The sequence below is a fragment of the Mixophyes fleayi genome, chromosome 3, assembly GCF_038048845.1.
Source record: "Mixophyes fleayi isolate aMixFle1 chromosome 3, aMixFle1.hap1, whole genome shotgun sequence".
In the NCBI taxonomy this organism is placed as follows: Eukaryota; Metazoa; Chordata; class Amphibia; order Anura; family Limnodynastidae; genus Mixophyes; species Mixophyes fleayi.
Window position 1 is genome coordinate 258,750,682 of NC_134404.1, and position 23,768 is coordinate 258,774,449.

At 41.0% G+C, this 23,768-nt stretch overlaps 1 protein-coding gene across 1 annotated transcript in view; it reads right to left on the reverse strand.

Annotated features, from left to right (window-relative positions):
- PCNX2 (pecanex 2) overlaps positions 1-23,768 on the reverse strand; it is a 433,517-nt gene that overhangs the window by 216,670 nt on the left and 193,079 nt on the right. The window contains exons 19-20 of the mRNA XM_075203493.1: positions 17,259-17,409; positions 9,601-9,742 (exon numbers count right to left, since the gene is read on the reverse strand). Of these exons, the coding sequence (XP_075059594.1) occupies positions 9,601-9,742; positions 17,259-17,409 (293 nt within the window). The remainder of the gene's footprint in view (positions 1-9,600; positions 9,743-17,258; positions 17,410-23,768) is intronic.

Sequence of the window (23,768 nt, forward strand, 5' to 3'; positions counted from 1 at the left end):
TTTTTTTTTTTTAAAATTTTTTATTTTTTTTTACTTTTTTTTTATTTTTAAAAAACTTGGGAATAGTGGGGAAATAACTATGCCCTTAGAAGCACAGAGCACAGGACACAGCACCACTGGACTGAACAGGACACGGCACAGGACCCAGCAGCACTACGGAACTCAGCAGGACAGAGCACAGGACACAGCACCACTGGACTGATACTGCAGAATGTGTGAACTTGGTAATATTGCAGTACCAATGGACTTATAATGCTGGATTGGTTTTGCAAATTTGGTTATAATTATTATATATTTATTTTTTTTTTAAATTTTTTATTTTTTTTTACTTTTTTTTTATTTTTTAAAAACTTGGGAATAATGGGGAAATAACTATGCCCTTAGAAGCACAGAGCACAGGACACAGCACCACTGGACTGAACAGGACACGGCACAGGACCCAGCAGCACTACGGAACTCAGCAGGACAGAGCACAGGACACAGCACCACTGGACTGATACTGCAGAATGTGTAAACTTTGTAATATTGCAGTACCACTGGACTTTTACTGCTGAATGTGTGAACTTGGTAATATTGCAGTACCAATGGGCTTATACTGCAGGATTGGTTGTGCAAATTTTGTGGTAATTAAAAAATATTAAAGTAGTTTTTGGTATTTTTTAAAAAAACTTTTTTTTATTTTTTTAAACACAGGGGAATATTGGGGAAATAACTATGCCCTTAGAAGCACAGAGCACAGGACACAGCACCACTGGACTGAACAGGACACAGCACAGGGCCCAGCAGCACCACTGACCTCAGAAGGACAGAGCACAGCACACAGCACCACTGGACTGATACTGCAGAACACAGCACAGCACAGCACAGCACAGCACAGCACAGCACAGAACTAAACAGCACAGAACTAAACAGCACAGAGGACCACCTAACACACCCTCCCTCTACCCTGATCAATGCCCGAGTGAAGATGGCGGCGACTAGCGGGGAATTTATAGGATCCGAGTATCGCGAGATCCGACAACAGGATTATGAGTCAGAGCCTCAGTTTCACTTTTGAATTTGGCGCCAATACCCGGATCTGTCTCGGATCCGACTCGGATCCGCAACGTTCGGGTGGGCTCGGATTTCATAAATCCGAGTGCGCTCATCCCTAATTGATATACTATGTTATGTTAAACAACGTTATGATATATGTGTGAACTGTGAATACAAACTTTTCTGTGTTAACAGTAAAATACTTTTATTTAAATACATACATATGTTGTGGTTATTTATCACGAATATATATTGTGAGGTACTGCTGAGATACAGTGGTTATTTGATAAATAATTCTGTGAAGCTTAAGTGTTATTTAGTGTGGTCAAAGGATTGAGTAAGGCAACATTGTGTAAGGAAAAGTGCATAAAAGTGAGTTTTATAACGAGTGTATCTGAGAACAGAATAAGAGGATAGCGTGCGCATGTAAGGCGCTACCACAGGTCCTTTTACAGCCCTATTGAACAGTCTGTGAGTATGACACTGATGGACTGTCACATTATTTCAGTAACAAATCAGTCCTGTTGGGCTCCTTGCTCTGGGTGAGCTAAAGAGACCTATGAAGCATTCCTTGATGGTGGCATTGGGGTGCTTTATATAATTGGGTCTGCTAAGGCAGAGAAGGAGATTCTCTGTGAGAGGTTGCGTCACAAAAGCAATGCCGTTGTCATAATCAGGAATGCGGGGGGATTGCAGTAACATGATGTGGGAAATGTTCTCTGGTCTGGCTCACCTTGCTTTCCTTTTAGCCTGTCAATCCATGCTGTCTCTCCCAAGTGATATTAAATGTGAAATAACCTTTTTCAGGTTGTGTATCTCTTGACTTGACAGCACCTATTTTGGACTCACATCCGCAGTATTCTCAATGCCTGTCCCTTGTTGTGTGGAAGCTTACTAATGAAGGTGGGTTCCTTAAACTTGATGGAGTAAACATCAAAACTTGTAGACTTTCAGGTCTTTCATGTGGTAGGCTACTTAGTGTGTTTAAATGATAATTCAGTTAAGTTCATACTCTTTCAAACAAAGTTTATGTTGCATTTTCTTGTGCTGTGGGGTTCAGGTCACCAGTTGAAATTTTGCTTTTCTGAATACTTGATGAACTAAAGATATCAGTTTTGGTCCTAGTTCCTTTGCATTAATACAGTTTGGTTTGTTGTTCCAGTTGTTTTGCTTAAGTAATATTTAGCTTGTTCCCGATGTCCAGTATGTTTCTCAGGGCTTGACAATGGCCTCTCTGGTAAGCCTTTCCTACTTACATATCATATGTGTAGACAAGCCTATGTTGTATGTATCTTTTACAATGGTTAGCTTCAAATAACTTCAACATGATATAGTAGTATTTGAAATAAAGCTTGCTCCACTCTGTTGTACAGTTGATCTAACAGGGCAATGATGTCACAGTTGGCGGTTTCCAGCAATTTTATTGAACATAGAATAAAGGAAACAACTGAATAAGTGGATATTATAATACTGTATATTATACTGTTGGGGTCCCGACTCCAGAATCATTTAAGAATGTACTGAAATTATTCAGAAAATTATTGGATATAGGGATCTTCTTCTTAAGAAATATATTTTATGATCTCTTTAATGGAATAGGCAAGAAAAATGGGAAACCATTCACAAAAAACTACATATTGCAAGCAGTACCTTTCCTAAAATAACTGTATTACTGTACTACATGAATTGTACTGGAAATGTCTAGTACACATTAAAAGTGTATTGTTTGCCACTGCCTTTCTTATACTACATGGATGCAATAGAAATATCTGAAGCCAAGACAAACAAATTGGTGACACCACCATGAGCCAAATCCAACAGACCTGCTAGTAAGTATGAAGAAAAATGGCTCTGCCATTAATTTGGAAAATACGTAGAACCATGGGATACAAGTATGGACAAGCAAGGTTTGTCTGGCTCTTATAATTCTCATTCCTATTAATGTTATGTTAGTGCATGCCTGGACTGCTATTGACATGTTCTGTAACTGTCATTGTCAAAACCCAGTGTATTTCCTTATCTCCATGTGAACACAATCTACTGTATGTACTTCATTCTACTGCACGAGGTAGAAAGTTTTGATCTGTATACTCAGCAACCTAATGTGTGACATAAACTGCTTGACAGTCTTGGGATGTCTCTCATCCTTGCATAGCCCTACAGGCAGGGCCCATGTGATTACTTGCATCAACCGCATATCACTGAAACTCTGTCCGCCAAGCAGTGTGCAGGGAGGTAACAAGGTGTGGCCGGCCATGTTTATATTGAGTGAGTGAGTGGCCATGTTCATATAGTGTGTGTGTTTGGCCATGTTCATATAGTGTGCGTGTGTGTGTGCGTGTGCAGCATTTTAATAAAGTGTGCATGTGTGCAGTATTTTAATATAACATGCGCGTGTGTGTGTGCAGTATTTTAATATAATATGTGAGGGAAGGGAGGATCTTAATATAGTGTGGGAGGTAGGATATTTAATGGTGAAGTGTAGGTGGGGGCTAATTATTTAAGGTGAAGTGAAGGAACCTTTAATTGAATGCTGGGGTGGTTTAGGGCTATCAATTGAATATGCGGCTAATTTTGGGGAGGAGGGCTATTTATTAAAGGTGAATATGAATTATTTAATGCCGGGGATGGTTGTGAAAAATGGCTATATTTATTAAACTTTAATGCTATTTAAATTTATGCTGGGACTGATTGGAGGGAGGGAAATATGTTTTGAATAAATGGGTATATTTTTCATTTAATGTTGGGGCCGGTTGGAGGGAAATAGGTCTACTTATTAAATGTGAATATTATTATTGTGGGGACTGGAGGGAGGCCTAATTACATACTTGCCAACTTTTCCTCGTTGGCTTCATCGAGATCCTGGGGGAGGTGGGTGTGCGGGGCCGGGGCTTGACCAATCGCATCATTTTGGCCCCACCCCCTAAACGATTGTCACAATTTTTGCCACTTACTGTTATGAGATACGGCAGCTCCGGGCACCGCCGCGACTTACTTCCCATGCAGGCTCTGCGCCTCGGCCGTCGTCATGACGACCGGGACGTCATTTCCCCCGGGTCCCGGCCGTTGCCTAGGCAACGGTCGGGATGCTGTCAGTTAGTAGCGATGCCTCCCGGCATCTAGGTAGCCGGGCGCATGCGCACAATTAATTTAGTTATAGCCCAGCTGGGCTAAGTGCCTCCCGCTGTGCAGGACAGCTTCTATTGGCCCCTACTCATTTATAAGGCAGGAAGGGACAAGCCCTCCCTGCTGGTTATAGTTGCTGCTTCATGCAAACTACCCTGCTGTATTCTTCCTCAGTTCTTGCTGATTCCTTGTTTGATTACTGTTACTGACCTTTGCCTGGATACTGACTTTGATTGATCGCTTGTGAACCTTGGCCTTTTGCCTGGATACTGACGCTGCCGTATTTCCTGTGACCTCTGACCTCTGCTTGTTCTCTGGATACGTTGTCTGCTGCCGGCCCTCGACCCTTGCCTGGACTTCACTCTGCCTTCCTGGGTTCTCCCCAGCCGGTACACATCTCACGACCCTCTGTTTGTCTGCAGCCAAGTCTGTCCCCACCACTAGGGGCAACAGTGAACCCCAGACTTTCGGAGCAGACTCCGGGTTTTGCTGTACTGGTTGGAGGGGTTCCTAACACTTACAGCAGGGGGCGGGGCTAAGATGGTGCAATATTAGCCAGCTAATGAATCTCTAGAGACTGAAGTGTCTTTTACATTTCTGTCTCCATTACTGAAGTCATGTTGTCTTACCTGTCAGTCTTTGATTAAATCTTGGTCTCCATGAAAATGGCCACCTCCATAGGCATGAATACATGGACATAAGACACAATTTCTAAACTACGTCATCATGCCACAGATGGCGAAGCCAACCACGTCTTGTACTGGCTCGGCATCAAGAAAATGCCAGACTCTTCAGGGAGTGAGGGAGATCACCCCTATTTCAGGGATAGTTGACAAGTATGTCTAATTATAAAATGTGAGTGCTATTAACACCAGGGCTGGTTGGAGTTTTCTAAATCTCATGTATCCTTTTTTCCAGAATAGGGCATACAATATTCCAGGATCAAGACAAGAAGGAACTGAGCTAAAGAAACCAGCTGCTACAAGTGGTGAAAATGACCAAGACAGGTAGGAAAGAGCAGGACAGTCTGCTACCTGTGATAAATCTGGTGGGGCAGTCTTGAATTTGGGTGACTGTCTCACTAAGTCAGGATTTGGTCCGACTGCAATGACAGTTGGGAGGTATGTCCCGCTTCACAACGTACTGCTTGTGAAGGCAGAGCTGTGTGCTTCTAAAAGTAGTGCACACAGTATTGCCTGTGTATTTGTCTAAAATGATAACCCTGTTGCATAATAGGGGTCCTGCTGTCTTAAATACCCCGAGCCCCCTGAGCCTTAATCCACCTCTGGTTAGGGAAAGGGAACTGATTGCTGCTCCCAGTTCCCGAACAGGACACAGACTGCAGAGAAAGCTGAGAAGCTCTAAGTATCACAAGATTTGGTCATCTCGTGAGACAAAGAGCTTCCCTGCTCACTCTACTGGAAGTTCCCACCCTTATGGATGTCAGCAGCACCAGAAGCATAGATAAGTACAGTGTGCTGGGGGTGTCATAATGTGCCTGGGGGGATGGTGTGATTTGGCTGGGAGGGCGTGATAAATGTAATGTTTTATTATAATGTATGTATCAATGCCCCATGTTGGCCACACCCACAACACAATGTGGTCACGCCCTTTTCAGCACACAGTTTCTTTCCTGCTGGAACTGAGGTGGGCCTGTATACTTTAAATGCCAGGGTTGATTTTTAGTCCCAGTACTGTCTGAAAGTTTACTGTGCTGTGAATGGAAGGCTGTGTTAGAACACAATGTAAACTGCAAGGCAAGTGGGGAGTTTTCTTTCTCATATAGCTCTATTGGGCAGTAATTCTGTCTGAAATGTTATTGCACTGTCTATGGGAGAGTGTTCATTTAATCGCATAGCCCACCACACAGTAAAGGGTAGGGGGATGTTTCTCATTCTCATAGAGCTGTGTTGGACAGTGCCTCTGTCTGAAATTTAAGTTGAGATTGTGCTTGCTTTAATAAATTTTCTGTACTTATATACTAAATATGTCACTTAAGCGTGATATCTATCAGGTTTTTATCTTGCATGATTGATCCCTCTCCCAAGTCAAGGCTAGACAGTAGAGCAAATAATTACTGGATGAGATGACAGAAATGGGACCAGAAGAAGATCTGTGCTATTGGAATATATTTTATTGTTATATATTGTATTATTTTTTTTACATATTTTATTAATATTCTATAACTGCACTTAGCTGCAAAAGTCTTATAAGTACTGTATCTTTTCCTCTCACACCTTAAACACAGTGTAGATACTCCAGTCACTGTGTAAATAGTTATCTAGGCACTCAGACACCACTATTGTAATGTGAGCGAGGCTGATTAATGCTAGTAAGTGTGAAAGGAAATTATTATTATGTTGTATATAAGACTATTACTATATTTACCGGTCATTAACTCTATATTTATATGTATTTATTTATTATCATTGAATGAGTCATATTAACAAAGAAAAAAAAGAATACTTCAGGCAAAACACTGATGAGTCCTCCATTGTACTGTAACACTTTTCATGTGTGGATTTCAATATCGCAGTGAAGTCCAGGGCTACCATGCGCAATATATCAGAAAACATTCTGGGCACAGTCTATGATACTAACAATTTGGTGGATACTGCCTACCTAATAATGCCACCAGAATTGGACAAGTTCAATGCCACTGACCTTATAACCTTAAATCTGATTAAAAACAATAGGAACAAAATACAACCCAAACAAAAGGAATAACTTGTTGGCAACATTGAAGCAGTGTCGGACTGGGACATGAAGAGCCCACCGGGGGATGCAATGCTAAGGGCCCACCAGATGGGGTGTGGCCAGCCACCTGAGTGTGTGACTAGCGGGCCAGCCTACATAGGACATGACTAGTGGCATATTGTAGCTTATCATGTAACATGTAGCAATAGTCCCCTCTTGCAAAACTTTAATGCATTTATAGATGCCGTATCTCTATTGTGTGATGAAGCAAGAAGTTTTTCAACAGGCCCTCTCTCTATTTACACTTACCTTCATTCATCCGGCACTGCACAAGCCGAGACTTTTTACCTCTTTTCTCCCCTTCTGCACATGTGTGCTGGTGCGTGATGAGCCAAGACATGATGAGATCACTAGAAGAGGACAGGAGGGGAAAATCCGGATCATTGCAGTCTGTGGCGGGAAAATAATAGGACGACTGGTCCTGTGGAAGGGACCAGCCTGTCCATCAACCATAGTGTAGGAGGCAGGTCCATCTGGCTTTGGGGTCCTGCAGGGATTTCCTGATGGGCCAGCCCAACCCACTCTAATACATTTCTCCTACACATTGACACACACTAACACATTTATCCTACAGACTGACACACACTAATGCAGGTCTCATACACACTAATGCAGGTCTCATACATACTGGCGCACACTAATGCCGATTTCATACACACTGGCACACACTAATGCCAGTCCCATACACAGTGACACACACACTAATACATTTTTCCTACACACTGACACACACTAATGCAGGTCTCATACATACTAATGCAGGTCTCATGCATACTAATACGAGTCTCATACACACTAATGCAGTTCTCACAAACACTGGCACACACTAATGCAGGTCTCATACACACTTTGATACACACAAACTGACTCACATTATCTCTCTCATACACACACTCCCATAAACTTACCTGCAGTGCTTCCTCCATGGCTGTATGAGTAGGGGGCATGTATGTGCTCTGATTGGCTGAGTAACTGTGTCAGCCAATCAGAGCACAACTGTTCTGATTGTGTCAGCCAATCAGAACAGTTGTGCTCTGATTGGCTGACACAGTTACTCAGCCAATCAGAGTGTTGCAGAGGCAGCAGCAATCTCCTCTGTATTACTGAGCAGCACAAGCTGCTCCTACACTGTTCGATCTGTGGGGTCCCTGGTGATCGCTTTCCGTCCCTGCCCCCTAGCAAAAGGGGGCGAGGCAATCGAGTAGTGGGGATCACAGGGGATTTCCCCGGGACCCCGCTGGGCCAGACTGACACTGCATAGAAGAATGCTGGGAGAAAATGTTATCTGTTGAATTTAGCAGCAAGTGCATAGATCAGGCTTGGCTAACCTGTGGCACTCCAGGTGTTGTGAAACTACAAGCCCCAGCATGCTTTGCCAATATATAGCAGCTTATTGCTGGAAGGGTATGCTGGGACTTGCAGTTTCCCAACACCTGGAGTGCCACAGGTTAGCCAAGCCTGGCATAGATCATATCTTGTGTGTATTACTCATAGTGCTGGAAAGTGGGATGGCAACTGAAAAATTATGTATTTTTATTAAATAAAGCTACAATGTATATTATGTATCTAGTGCTTGTTTATAAAAGATCTATCTTATTTTGGTTGAGCAATACACTGGTCCACTTAAGGCTTTGTGCCTAGATCCACAACATGCACAAAACCTCACCTGGACCACTGTAAACTTGGTGCAGTACACCAAGTTTCCCCCCTGTGTTTTGTGCCATACAGCGGACCACTGAATTGTACCTGGAGTGCTGCACTCTAGAAAAATCCACAAAGAAAATCCATAAAGCAACAAGGATACATCTGTAAATTTCAAACATCATAATCAGTATTTCTGATAATTAAATTAAATTCAATTTCTGACATTAAATGATATAAACATAAACATTCCTGTAGTTAGGAACAACAGTGTTGCAAGTTTAAATATGCCTGATAATCTGCACCGCCGCTACCATTAGAAGAAATAAGTCTTGGAGGCCGGAGTGAAAGATGATTATCAGAGAGGCTCAATGCAGAGGCAGGCTTTACGACAGCATGAGAGAGAGTAATATCTAATAAAAATTTTAAATATGATATGCTACAATTAATTTACTATTAAATGTGTACTTCTTATCTTAAATTAATAATGTTAATGCTGCATGCTATATAAGGCTAATATGATTTGTTTTCAGTGAATTGAAAATATTGATACTGCCAAAACTGGTAACCTAACTAATTTCCAATTAATTTGTACATTTTATAAAAGTGATTTACCTGTATACATTCAACAGCAGTGAACCCACTTTCTTTGTTGACAGTGTACTAGTTAAAACTTCTTTTAAATTAGAATTTAAGTGATTTTAAGGAAAAAAGATGACAATTTGACAACAATTTAAAAAATCCATAAATATAGTATAAAACATACAATTAAAATATTAATACAAATAAAATGAAGCTGTAAAAATAAATATATAACTAATGATTGTCTATATGTGCATCTGCTGGGGGAGAGAGCACAACCAAAGACAAGGATTATTTTTATATCCTTTATTTTCTTTTTTTATATCCTTTATTTTATATGTATTGTCATTCTTAGAAGCATCATAAAGAATAAAGCAGAGGTTCCAGACTAGCATATATACACTTAAATGTTTAACTTCTTTACATATTTATTTTATTTTATTTTATAATGCAACTTACTGTTTTCCAAACCTTTTGTATTTGCTGATCGAAAAGGCCTCAATGGTCACAGCATTTAAAATGATTGATGGGTACAAGACATATTTCTCAAAGCAGACAAGCCATACGTAAACCTTTTCAAACCACATTAACTGTGCTGCATCTAAAAAATAAAATAAAAGGAAGTAAAATTTAATACAAATGAATGCAAGTAATAGAGCAAAGAAAGAAAACAGAATTACAGCTCACAAGGTTTTATTGTATCAATACACTCAAAATTCTGTTAATATGAATTTGTATGTGAAGTGGGAGAGTAGATAGACCAAAGAGGTTTATTCAGCTATCCTTTAATACATTAGCCATACCCCAGACAACTATTGAAACTATTTACAAAAATAAAAATATATTTGCGGTCTGTGGCTTCAGAACGTCTGCTACTCACTGGGATGCTTGATGCCGGAGCATAGATGCAATGGCCATGAGGCATATACACAACAGAAAATTCACAAATGAAAGGCATGCTTACATAATAGTATACCTCCCACCATTTAGGAATTCAGCTTCGGGATATGGGACGTGATCACATTACGATGGGGTGTGGCCGCATCATAACGAGTGCGTGGTCACACAACCACGGGGGCATGCGTAACGCTTTAGAAGTGCCTGGCTGGCCCGTAGTCTCCTCTCCTCCAACCACCATTCTTTGCCATGCGTAATACCCATTTACTGCTGCTCTGCCATGCAGAATATCAATGAACAGAATACCTCCCAATCAGGATGGCAGGACAGAGTACAAACACAAACATGGTTAACACAACACAACGCAAGCAATGTAAACCCCAATTTGGATAGCATGGGGCGTCCAGCAGGCTATACCCCTAGTTAATGCTTAGTCCTAGTATGTCCCAGTTCAGCCTGAAATTGTGCATCCAATTATCCAGTACTGTCATGGGTTTTCTGGGCACAATTGATGTAGAATAGGGGTTGCATTCTAGAATATAGGTGCAGCATAGTAGGAGTATTGGAGATAGCAGTGGAAAGTAGTAAAAAAAATACAAGACACATGGTTCTTGCGCATCAAAGAGTGTAACTCTTACACTCTTACATCTTACATCCCTTAGGATGTAAGCTCGTATGAGCAGGGCCCTCTTCCCTCCTGTCTCCATACCTGTTCTTCTGCTCCATCTTTACTGCAATAGCCTGCCTGGAGTTTCTGAATATTGGTATTTTCTGTTTATTGTTCAGTACTGTTTCACCTTGTATAGTCTACTGTTTCTACTGTGTACAGCGCTGCGGAAATCTTGTGGCGCCTAACAAATAAAGGATACTACTACTACTACTACTACTACTACTAATAATAATAATAATAATAATATCTGATATGGTGTAATAACTGTAAGTTACAGAAATTCTGACTTTTAGTTTTCAGGAGTCCAAGGCATTCTGTGACTTTATGTTGTGCACTCAGCGTCTCTGGGCCAGCAATGGCTAGTCCCCAGCTGCCATTCCTTTTCTAACCAAAAATCAAAAGCAAAGTATTCATGCAATGTGGGAAGCTGACTTATATCAATGTTATGCACATGTTTTCCTTCTATTACCACATGCACCTCACCACGGCTATATATAGAATAGCAAGCATAGGCAAAACAAAATACATGACGATTACAATCAATTGGTGTTATGTTACTGGCTATGTCCTCAATGTCTCCCACATGACGAATGGCTGCATTTCAAATGGCCGGGGCCTCATGGGTTGAGGCCATTATCAGCTAACACATTAAGACTTTGTTCCCCTCAAACATATGTGTAACAATTTTTAAGGCTGCAATGTCACACTGGTATTTCTGAGATGCACAAATAAGCTATGTGCCAGGGATGGAGTGTTTTAAAAAGGACATTTCTCAGACAGAGCATAATGTGGAGAGTTTGGTAGAAATGGCATGAAAAATCTGCACCCATTCAGTCACCCTTACACTTCTCCTCTTCAACCCTGTGTTAGCCCAGGAACATGTTTAATAAACTTCAGTAATGTCGGGCTAACCAAATTTGTATGTTTAGAGTGTGCATGTTTTATATACATGCATACATAAAACCTAAACAGTTGAAGCTCATAGGAAACCTTTGCTGTGTTCTGCATCCCTCTGACTAAACCATGTGCTTAGTCAGCATGGAGTAGGCCTACATAAATGAATTCCTCTCATCATTGTGAAGACTAGCATCTGCAGTGTTGGAGTAGAGGAATGACATTCCATCGTGTCAGGGATAGCCACCTCTACCCACTCCCTGATTTAATATCTTATCATATATTCAAACAGTCAAACAATAATTCACCTCTATCTTGTCAGGAAACCACTCCTGACCACCTTTACCTGTCACAAACCGCACACTGCGCACTCATGACTTGGAAGCTTACTGTAAGGGAATACACAGGATTCCAGCCTAAACCTCACACACATCTCACTCTAAGGTTACAGATCTAACTGGTACCTTTCACAAGACAGGCACATGCTTAATAAGGCTTGTAGCAAACCTATAACTTAATTACCCAATTGCACACAATTGGGTAATTAAAATAGTTAACACTTCACACACTGGTATCTAAAGGGTTAACCCAGCCAAGCAGTCTATCTCTTCTAAACAGGCAGTGAATTTGTTTAGAGCAATAAGGACAGCACTTATCGAATTTTAGATTTAATATACAAAAGTACAATGCTTACAGGTTATGAAAACAATTAATAAACAATTGACAAACAAATAAAAAGTGCACAACAGTTATGAAAACAAATGGGATGAAAGTACATTGCATAACTTACGTATAATAATCTGTATGTCTGGGGCAGGCAGAAGAGATGAACTGTCCTTCAATTAAATTGATCCTCAAGAGCTGACAATTTCTTGTAACTGGTCTCAGCTTCTTAAAAACACTTTTACACCTTTCCCCAATGGGGTTGCAGTCTGTGACACTGTTTGCAACCACAGTTTGCATGTTCCCTGATTTAATACCCAATTCTACTATGTGGCCTAACTTTCCTGTGAAGTGTTACACAGACCCAATTTTTATTATTAATAAATTCCATGTAAATTTACCAATTTATAAATACCAAACATCATAGGTTCAGTGTATCAGCTGAGCTGAAACTGATTTCCCAACCTCTTTGCCTGACAGACAGCTTTATTTGACGTATCGGCTGCCATTCATCATTTTATTTATGAATACGTGGTTGATCACTAATTATATTGATTTTAAGTGCCATTTTTGAAAACTGAATAATATTTGTCTATATACAATATTGCAGGCCATGGTCACACAGCTCATGTCTCTTTGTGTGAGACTCCTGCTGGGAAAGGCTCCCCCCCTCTCCTCTGTCCCACATCTCTTTAGGTGTCAAAAAACTAGAGATGGGCGGGCTTGGTTTCTTTGAAACTGAACCCACCAGAACTTTGGGGTTCTGAGTACCGAGCCTACTCTCGCGCCTATTCGGATTCCAAAATGAGACAAAACGTCATTGTGACTTCGTCGGATCTCGCGAGTTTTTGAATCAATAAATTACCGCCTCCACGGCGATCTTGCGCCATTTGAGAGAGGGATAGAGAAGGGTTAGGTCACAGTATAGAACAGACAAAGTGATAGAGTAGAAAAAGGGGGGGGGGGGGTATTTTTCTGAATTTGCACTACAAAGTGTTTGGGGTCTCATATACCCCCTTATAAAAAAGCTATATTTTCTGAGTGCTGAAATCCTTATAGCACTGTATTTTTCTGAATTTGTACTACAAAGTGTTTGGGGTCTCATATACACCCTTATAAAAGAGCTGATTTTTCTGAGTGCTGAAATCCTAAGATAGCACAGTATTTTTCTGAATTTGCACTACAAAGTGTTTGGGGTCTCATTTACACCCTTATAAAAGAGCTGAATATTCTGAGTGCTGAAATCCTAATATAGCACTGTATTTTTCTGAATTTGCACTACAAAGTGTTTGGGGTCTCATATACACCCTCATAAAAGAGCTGAATATTCCAAGTGCTTATAACTGTAGTCACCTATGTTCATTACACCTCCCCTTTAAGAGATAGCATGGGGACGTATCAAACATTTCTCTGAATAAACTTCTTTTCTTCTTCTCAATATGTGCATTATTTAAGTTAAATAGTTGCACCCAGGGTTAATGGAAAAGTAACACTTTTCAATGCATAACCGAGGTTTTGTGAACTTTCAATTGGTGCGATAGTGAAACCTCTTCTTTAACCTAATCCTTATAACTGTAAGTCCGCTATGTTTACTACACATCTCCTCTAGAGATTTCTGCCCCATGCTGACCAGGCTGTGCCCATTTCCACAACACTGCAGGTTCCTCTGTTGTAGTGTGATCCCCAGCCTAAGACTGGTTTTGCAGGAGTACCCCACAGTCTTTGTCTCTTTTTATTTTACTATTTAATTATTATATTTTAATACACCAGTACTCTTTATCAATTTTAATCCCATAGTTGCCTACTCTCCCGGAATGTCCGTGAGACTCCCGAATCTCCCGGGAGAGCAAGACAACATCCCCGGTCCAGCTCACCACGTTTGTGAAGCAGGTGGGGGCGGGGCTAAACGTGTCATCCTGGCCCGCCCACAACCACCGATAGGCTGAAATGGTCAAAGATTGACAGGGGCGTGGTCTGATCGCGCAATTCGCGTGGCCACGCCCCCAAGATGGAGCCCCCGCCCGGACAGCTGGCTGCAAAAGTTGGTAAGTATGTTTAATCCCAGACATGGTTTTACTTCCTGTTGGTGAATCATAAGAAGCCAAATGAATGTAAATGTGAAATTCAGCATGTGCAATATACTGATCTTATGAAACAACATTTAGAGTTGGACACATTTGCGTTTAAAACTCAGGCGCAAAATACGTTGCATAAAAAAGCAAATTTCCATACATATTTAAAGGCACATGTATCTCGAGATATGTCAGGTGCAATATCTTAGCAATTGCTCTGTGCGTATGTCAGATGAGATGACAGAAAGCTCAATACAGACAATTGCCACTCTGTATTGATTAGTATATGACAGGCCACCCCAGTACTTGTCGTACATGGGATCTGATATTTTGTTCCTAATGGATTAAAAGCTAGAAGATTTTAGGTGGCTAACAAATGGCTGCAAAATGATGTGTGTGTGTGTGTGAGGGGTGGGTGTTTTTTCAAAAAACTTTATCATGGTGTTTGTGGTTTATTTTGCTGCACTACAAGTCACAAGGTCCTAGATTCCAGGGTATGCTGTCACTTGTAGTTCTACAGAACTGATAACTTAATTTTAACACATTATTACACTGGCAAGGGGTATGGGGAGGTGCCCTAGTGCTTTCAGCATTTTATTTTGCGGCATGTTTTCCCTAGGTAATTTAGGCCTGTGCTAAACAGGCTATGGCTGTATGTCATTATGACAGGGGATCCCACATTGTGGGTTTCACTGTTATACTGTCACCAGCCCAGCCTCTCATAGCCTAGTGCTGGTATCAGCTTTTTTTGGGGAGACCCCATAGTTATAGCCTGGGCTGCTCGAAACTAGGTTAGCAGTGCTAGTGCTGATTGGTACTTTTGAAACATTGTTTTTTAATTAATTAATATATTTACATGTTCTATTTGTACACTAGCAAGATCCTTGCTGATAATCATTAGTACGGCTCTTACAACCACAAAAGACAGATGTAGTGTAGTGGTTAGCACTTCTGCCTTACAGCGCTGAGTTCAATTCCCGACCATGCCCTTATCTGTGAGAAGTTTCTATGTTCTCCCCGTGTTTGTGTGGGTTTCCTCCGGGTGCTCCGGTTTCCTCCCACACCCCAAAAACATACTGGTAGGTTAATTGGCTGCTAAAAAATTTACCCTAGTCTGTGTGTGTGTGTGTGTGTCTGTCTGTCTCTGTCTCTGTGTGTGCGTGTTAGGGAATTTAGGGACTGATGTGAGTTCTCTGTACAGCGCTGTGGAATTAGTGGCGCTATATAAATAAATGGTGCTGATGATGATGATGATATATCTGAAGCTGTCTCAACATCTCATAGTTTAGTCATTTAGTGAACACGGCTTTACTGTACTTGGCTTTTGTTTACACACTCCTTTCTCTTGTTCCACATTCTAAGATGCAAGGAGGTATAAACAAACATTTTTATATGGATGCTGGGATACATGTTTTTCTGGTGCATATGAAAAAGCATATTTTACTCTTAAAAACTCTAAATTACCCCATATAGATTTATTTTTGTGATCATGTAGCCATTTATTATTTTTGCTCTAAACACTGAGTTGTGGGGATGCTAATGAAGATCCAGGTGGGAGGAAAATAAGCAGATATGCCAATTAACAATTTCTAATATAAATTGGCCAGATCACAATGCAGACATCTTGGGATGAGGGATATAAGTGACAAAGTAGTCAAAGCCTGCCAGTAAAATATTAAGACATTTCAACTGTATGGTCTCAGAATATGACTGTGGGGTCTTGACAATCACTGCTTTGATATGTAAATTATAAACGTAAACATTTATCTAAGCTAGTCATGACATATAGAATTATAGAAAGAATTGCACAAAGTCACTTGTCAGGCACATTTTTACAATATCTTCGATCAGCTCATCAGGCCTACACGAATAGCAAGATTAGGAGTACCTCATTATGAAGGTGATATCTATGGAAAGTTGTAGGTGAGATTCTCATGAAGGGTCTCCAAGTCATTATCTGTCATGGGTCCTGGGAATGTCAGGAATCTAATAATGGCCACCCTTCTGGGAGCTACACGATTTTCATCAATGGTGAGGTAGAGTGCTGAAATAATTGCTTCTTTCCTCTTGAAATAATGTAGAAGAACAATTAAGGGGCTTGAAGTGCTGTTTGTAAGTTTAAAGCCTCTTTGTGGTCTATCTATAACAAGTGGACCTTTCAGGCAGATCATAAGTAATAATTATTGGAGATATGTTAGGAAAGTCTCCTTGCCTATCCCTTCAGAAATATTCTTTAATCGTAAATTATTACATTGCCTCCTATTCTCAACATCGTTTAGGCAGTCTTTTAGCTCCGTCCTATTCTACAGGGGAAAGGCGCTCATTTGCAGGTTGTCAGGTCACCCACCACTGCATCTGTTCTGTCCCATTCGGGAGTCCTCAAACAGATTTAACTAATGTCTGAAGTCCTGAAGAAGATCTTCAGCTTCATGAAGTCTTCAGCCTAGTTTGTGCATAAGTTCTGAAATAGCATATGTGTTTCACTCAGGGGATGGGATGGCAGGTATCAAGTTTTGGCAAGAATTAGTATTTTTTTTTGCTCTTAGGCATCCCAAGAGTCTTAGCTAAGATATGTGCAGCATTAGCTGTGGTGGTTCAGACAACTGACATGAGAAGCAGAGGTTACACCTTCTAGCTGGATTTATTCCTAACTCGAGATGAGGTCTTTTAGCTGGATTTGCCACTCTATATCTATGTTACCTATTTAAATGAAGGTATTACTTTGTCGAGTGTACAATTAATTAATAACAGAAGGGCTGTATTTTCCCTTAATTTTGTGTTATTTTTCTTTCACTAGAGGGTGCAAACAAAGGAAACAAAGCAAGTTTGTAGTGCTGTAATATAAATGTATTCCAGGTCAATAAGAGTAACTTAAAAGCCATCCAAAAAAAAAACATTATTTCAGAAAATGAGCTACTCACCAAAGACTTCTCTCTGTCTGTACTCTTTATTTTGAAGAACTGGTTGTGAAATCCATAACCAGGGATGGTGTTTTCGAAGTTGTGGCATTATGTAGTGTGCCAGAAGACCCACAGTCAATGCTAGACCAAGTAACACAATGCTAAGAAATGGCTATAAGTAAGAAAAAAAATGTTTCTTAAAAATATGCAGGTCAATTGTTATATAATAGAAACATAGACAACAAGAAAACAAAATGCTTCTGGTGAAATCATCACAGTGAAGAAACATATTACATTTATATACAATTACTAACCATTTAGACTTGGTCAGACTAAATTTACCCTCTCAATTACACTCTCCAGCCAGAGAAAAGATTTAAGATTTTCATTACTGCATCACTATCAGCAGAGTGGTGAGACTTGAAGCACAGATTAATGCAAAATGGTTATCTGATATTATGACACCACAACTCCTTTTTTCCACTACAATTCTCCTCCTAACATTCTATGGGACACTCAAGGTGTTCCTAGTTAGATGAGGACTAGAGGTACTAAATATAATTCCAATCTATAACTAATTAACTATGGATGCAAGATAATAAGGTGAGACACGTTAAATGCCTCCCTATTTTAAAAGCATTTAATGTTGGAAGTTGTCCAATAAATGTAAGTGCCACCAAATTCACCAGTAATTGTACAGTTTGTGGCCATGTCTTAAATTAATAAAATCTATTTGGAATGAACCTGATCAAACTGGAATTTATACAGCTGTATGTGAAATCAGGTTGGTCGTTGACACCAATGCCATGTGTTTGAGTTCACTGTCCAACTATTAAGTAGCACGTTGAACACAGCCAATTTACACATCAATCCAATCATATGGCATCATTGCAATCTGATAAGGTCTGTGCAATATGGACCTCCATTTGTGTGAACTCGGCTATTTTATACTCTGGCACAGGGGGACCCAAACAAAGGAATATAATGTTGCGTACTGTATTAAATTAATTATTTACAATTTAGTGTATGGTATGTTTTGGGGTAGATTGACCAAACATTCAAAAAAGGAAAAGTGGAGGTAATGCCCATAGCAATGAATCAGATTCTAGCTATCATTTTCAAGAATGTATTAGATAAATGAAATCTGGGGTCCTTTTTAGAAGTTTTAGCAATTCTACATCTTATTCTTCAATGGGTCCAAAGGGAGACAAATCCTTTGTACCCAAGAAAAAATGTATGTTATTTTATAAGCAAGCTTCACACCTAAACTACATAAATGCAATATACTATACATTAAATTACAATGGCATTTATTCCATACAGTACACACTATATTATTTTCTTTTTTGGGGGGTTCTTCTGCGCCGGAGTATTCAATGATCAAGTACATCAACTAAAGAAGTTGTTGTAAGGGTGTTATACTATAGACTTAGCTTCCAGGTTCCAGCAATGTTCTCTCCGATCACGCCACTGTAAACAGCAGACACTTCCGGGCTGTTATGCCCGAAGTCATGTGACTGCCCCTAGAGGCATTTTTTGACCACCTAGCGTCTGACTGATTACCTCTGGACTATTTTCTGATATCCCGACCTTGGCTAGTTTTGTGACCATTCTTTGATTCTGATTCTGTACCGTGTTTCAACTGTCCTCGGCTTGTCTTACCATTCTTTTATCTAATGCTGCCTCTGCCATATCTTCATGTTACACCAAAAGGCAATCCAGAAGACTATGAACTGCGAGTTTCCAGCAGCGAAGTCCACACCGCTGCCAGGAACCTTCTTGGTAAAAATAGACTCCGTACCTCTGCTCGGCCAATGTAAATTTTGGCTAACATCAGGAATGCATTTTATTCGGAGAACTCGTGACAAAGAGTTTTCCTAATAAAGACTTTCCTCAGAGCTCTGACAAAAATCCTAATATTTTTAGAATTTCTGCTCCCCAGCTGACATCAGAGGAGGATGGATAGGGCACGACCTATAGTTTGCGTGCCAATAAATTGTTCCACCACTCACATAACTGTGAGTATTTGGGATATTGTATCAATGAGAGAAACACACCAGAAGAAGTATAGATGCGATATAAAGAGAGGCTGTCCCCCCAAAATACATTGAGGTGTTTGACACTGTAGGCAAAATGCTGAGGGTACAGCTGAGTACACGAAGTGTGTGGGTTTGGTAACTTGCAAAGGAGTACACATAGTTCATCGGCACTGCTTGGGCAACGCATAACGTGTATTAAGGTATACAAATGTATTGCCACTGGTTGAACAGCACATAGCATGCAAAAAGGTTGAACATCATGTAGTGTGTAACAATGTACACGGATGTGTTGGCACTAGGCTTGACTAGGCTTGAGAAATAAATATCCGATGGGTGGTTCCCGCTGTGGTTTAAGTGTAGTGGTGGGGTAGGATCTTCAGGCTTCCCATATTGTTTCTTGGTTGTTGTGTCTTGAGAAAGTTCCATTATAGAAAACATATAAAAACATTGACCATGTATTGATTTTCCTGAGTGTAAAAATAAATAAATCTGAATTTTAATGAAGAACTGGTGAGTGCACCCCTGCAGTTGACATTTTGATTAAGGTGAGTGCAAGTTTCTGGAACATTTTCTATTCTACTCTATTAAATGTTATTTAACTGAATCTGACCAGATCTATGTTCTGAAAAGAGCAATTGTTTTGAACACCCGCACAGAACGTAGAGTACAAAATATTTAATGTGAAACTGTTTGAAACAATTCATTAATCATCTAGTTTATATATTTGAATGCTACAGGAGGTGCACCTTAAGAGTATATACTGTATCATGAAAGAAGAAAAAGAGAAAGGGGGATATTTCTTAAATAACAGGGTTTTGCCCAGTTAATTATCATCTGATTTTCAGAACTTGTTAAAACACGCAAAACCGACTATTTTGTGGTGGATTTTAGGCTAAAAGTAACAGGCCTCAAAGACACTTAATATTCACAGAGAACAAAAATGTAAAATCATAATCTTTATGTCAGTAATTTAAAAAGATAGAAAAGAAGAAGAGAATAATGAAATGGTGTGCTTAAAAGATTGTGAATATCAAAATCAAAAGCGGTTCTGCTAATAACTGAGGACTATTGTTAGGTTGCTGGCCCTGATCACCAACCCACAGAACTAGATGACGGAGGTCTTAGCCTATAGCAGCCGCCTTTCCCTTAGAGCTTGACGCGCTAACCGGTACTCGGATGCCCCCAGGACTTAGCTCCAAGTGTAGTGTGGGTTGGTAATGCAGGATCACAGTTGTGGGGCAGGAGACTGGTAGGAGGCAGCGGGTAGACAAAATGATAGCCAAGGTCAAGGGTCACAGGCAATCAGGGTAATCTATAAACAGGCCAGAGGTCGGGGTCACAGACACGGTAGCAAGGTCCAAGATACAGGCAAGAAGTGTCAGGATCACGAGCAAAACAGGCAGAGTCCAATAATCCAAGCAGGTGTCATACACAGGGAATCAAACAGAGTATCCACAGGACAGGGAGTAGCAAATAGGAGCAGGTCAGCAAGACTGGGCAGAAAAGCTATAACCAGCAGTGAGGCTCAGTCCTCACTGCCTTAAGTACTCCTGGTAGCCAATCAGAGCCTAGCTCTGCAATCGCTCACAGCCCCCCCGCTAATTAGTAAATAATATTAATCAGCCCACAGGCGGACCTATGAGACATGCACTCGGCTATTCAGCCTGCCGGAGCGCCTGCAGCCTGTTTTCGGTGTCCGGACGTTGCCCTCGCAATGGTCGGCCCGAAATACTGGGCGTGACGTCCCGGTCGCCATAGCGAGGGCCGGGACGCCAGGCGGAGCTACAGTGAGTGACTGCCTAACATTACCCCCCCTTGAGGAGGGGTTAAGGAACCCCGACACCCTGGTTTCATCATCATCATCATCATTTATTTATATAGCGCCACTAATTCCGCAGCGCTGTACAGAGAACCCACTCACATCAGTCCCTGCCCTACTGGAGCTTACAGTCTAAATTCCCTAATATAGACACACACTCACACACAGATAGACAGACAGACAGACAGAGAGTGAGACAGACAGACAGAGAGGGAGAGACTAGTGTCAACTTTGATAGGAGGCAAATAACCTACCTGTATGTTTTTTGGAGTTTCTTAGGGAATTTTTTGAAGAATTCTTTCAGATGTTTAGTAGCATGAAGTTGTCTTCCCGGAACCCAAGACCACTCTTCCAAACCTCAATTCTTCCATTTTACCAAGAAGTGCACCTGCCCCTGCACTCGCTTAGAATCGAGAATCTTCTGAATGGTATAATTCTGCGGTTTGTTCCTATTCTGCAAAGGTGAACTCGAAGGCTGGGATTGATTAGAGTATAGCACAAACTTAAGTAGAGAGCAATGGAATGTGTTGGGGATCCTCAGCGAACAAGGAATTTTCAATCTAAAAGTTACAGAATTGGATCTGGGATGAAAACCAAAATTACAGTAGAATAGGGAGGTTTGAGTAGATGAATGACATGAATTATTGAAGGCAAACTCCGCCCAGGGTAACAAGGAGGAGCAGTTGTCGTGAAATTCTGAAGTATAACATTGTAAGAACTGTTCTAAGGACTGGTTAACCCTTTCAGTTTGCCCATTAGACTGAGGGTGGTATGCAGACGAAAGACTAATCTTGATTCCAAGGAGGGTACAGAAGGATTTCCAGAATAGTGCTATGAACTGGGACCCACGATCAGAAATGATATCAATAGGAAGTCCATGTAGACGGAATATATGCTGGATGAACAGGATAGCCAAATCTCGAGCACTAGGAAGCCTGGTTAGTGGTATGAAGTGTGACATCTTGCTGAACCGGTCTACGACGGCCCATATGGTGTTGTGTCCTGCAGAGAATGGCAGATCGACTATAAAGTCCATGGACAAGTGTGTCCAGGGTTTTGCAGGAATGGGCAATGGAACCAACTGGCCTACAGGATGATTCCTGGGAACTTTGTTCCTGGCACAACCCTCGCAAGAGAGGACATAACTCCTGACGTCAGCAGGTAATGATGGCCACCATACAGTACGGGAGAGGATTTCCGAAGTTTTATGAATCACGGGATGTCCGGCAGCCTTCCTATGGTGTGCTTCTGCAAGGACTGCCTTTCTTAAATGAACTGGCACGAATAAACATCCCTCTGGAGTATTACCAGGAGCTAATCTTTGAAACCTGCGAAGTGTGGTACTCAGACCTTGGGTTAACCCCGCATGGATTATGGAGGAGGGGACGATGGGCACAGAATCTGTAACTGGAACATGATGTGCCAAGAAGCTTCTAGATAGGGCATCTGCCTGGACATTTTTAGAACCTGGTCGGTAGGTGATCACAAAATTGAAACGGGTGAAAAACATCGACCAACGGGCCTGTCTGGGGTTCAGGTGTTTGGCCGACTGTATGTATTGTAATTTCTTATGGTCTGTAATAACAGAGATTCCATGTGTAGCACCCTCCAGCCAATGTCACCACTCCTCAAAGGCCCATTTAATTGCCAAAAGTTCCCTATTGCCCACATCGTAGTTGGCTTCTGCTGAAGAGAACTTACGGGAGAAGTAGGCACATGGGTGTAGGCGGTGAGTATGAGGGTCCTTCTGGGATAAGATAGCACCAGCACTGACGTCAGAAGCATCAACCTCAAGAATAAATGTTTTTTCAGGATCCGGATGTCTAAGGACCTGAGCGGATACAAAGGCTTTCTTTAAGCTTTCAAATGCGGTTACTGCTTGGGGCGAACAGTTAGTTGGATCCATTCCTTTGCGGGTCAGGGCGACAATAGGAGCCACAATGTCAGCAAAGCCACGAAATGAACCTTCTATAATAATTGGCGAAGCCCAGGAACCTCTGTACCGCCTTAAGATTATTTGGTTGCACCCAATCCAGGATAGCTTGGACCTTGGTTGGATCCATGGAGAATCCCTTAGAAGAGTTTACGTAACCCAGAAAGGATACCTTCTGCACCTCAAACTCACACTTTTCTAGTTTGGCGTAAAGGTGGTGTTCTCGTAACTTCTGTAGAACCTGTTTGACGTTACCCCGATGTATAGATAATGATTTGGAATATATGAGGATGTCGTCTAAATAGACAACCACTAAATAGTCAAGGAACTCCCGAAGAACTTCGTTAATCAAATCTTGGAACACTGCAGGTGCGTTGCTAAGACCAAACGGCATGACCAGAAATTCATAGTGGCCAGAATGTGTATTGAACGCCGTCTTCCATTCATCTACTTCTTTGATACGGATGAGGTTATATGCTCAACGAAGATCGATTTTAGTGAAGACTGTAGCACCTCTTGACTGATTGAACAGTACGGAGATGAGAGTAAGGGGATAGGTGTTTTTTACTGTAATGAGATTCAGTCCTCGATAGTCAATACAGGGTCTTAGTCCTCCATCTTTTTTAGATACGAAGAAGCATCCATGTCACAAAACAACGTAGAAATACCACTAAGGAGCCATGAATAGGTGAAAAAACAAACGATGTTTATTGCTGGAAAATATAAACAGGTGATGAAAT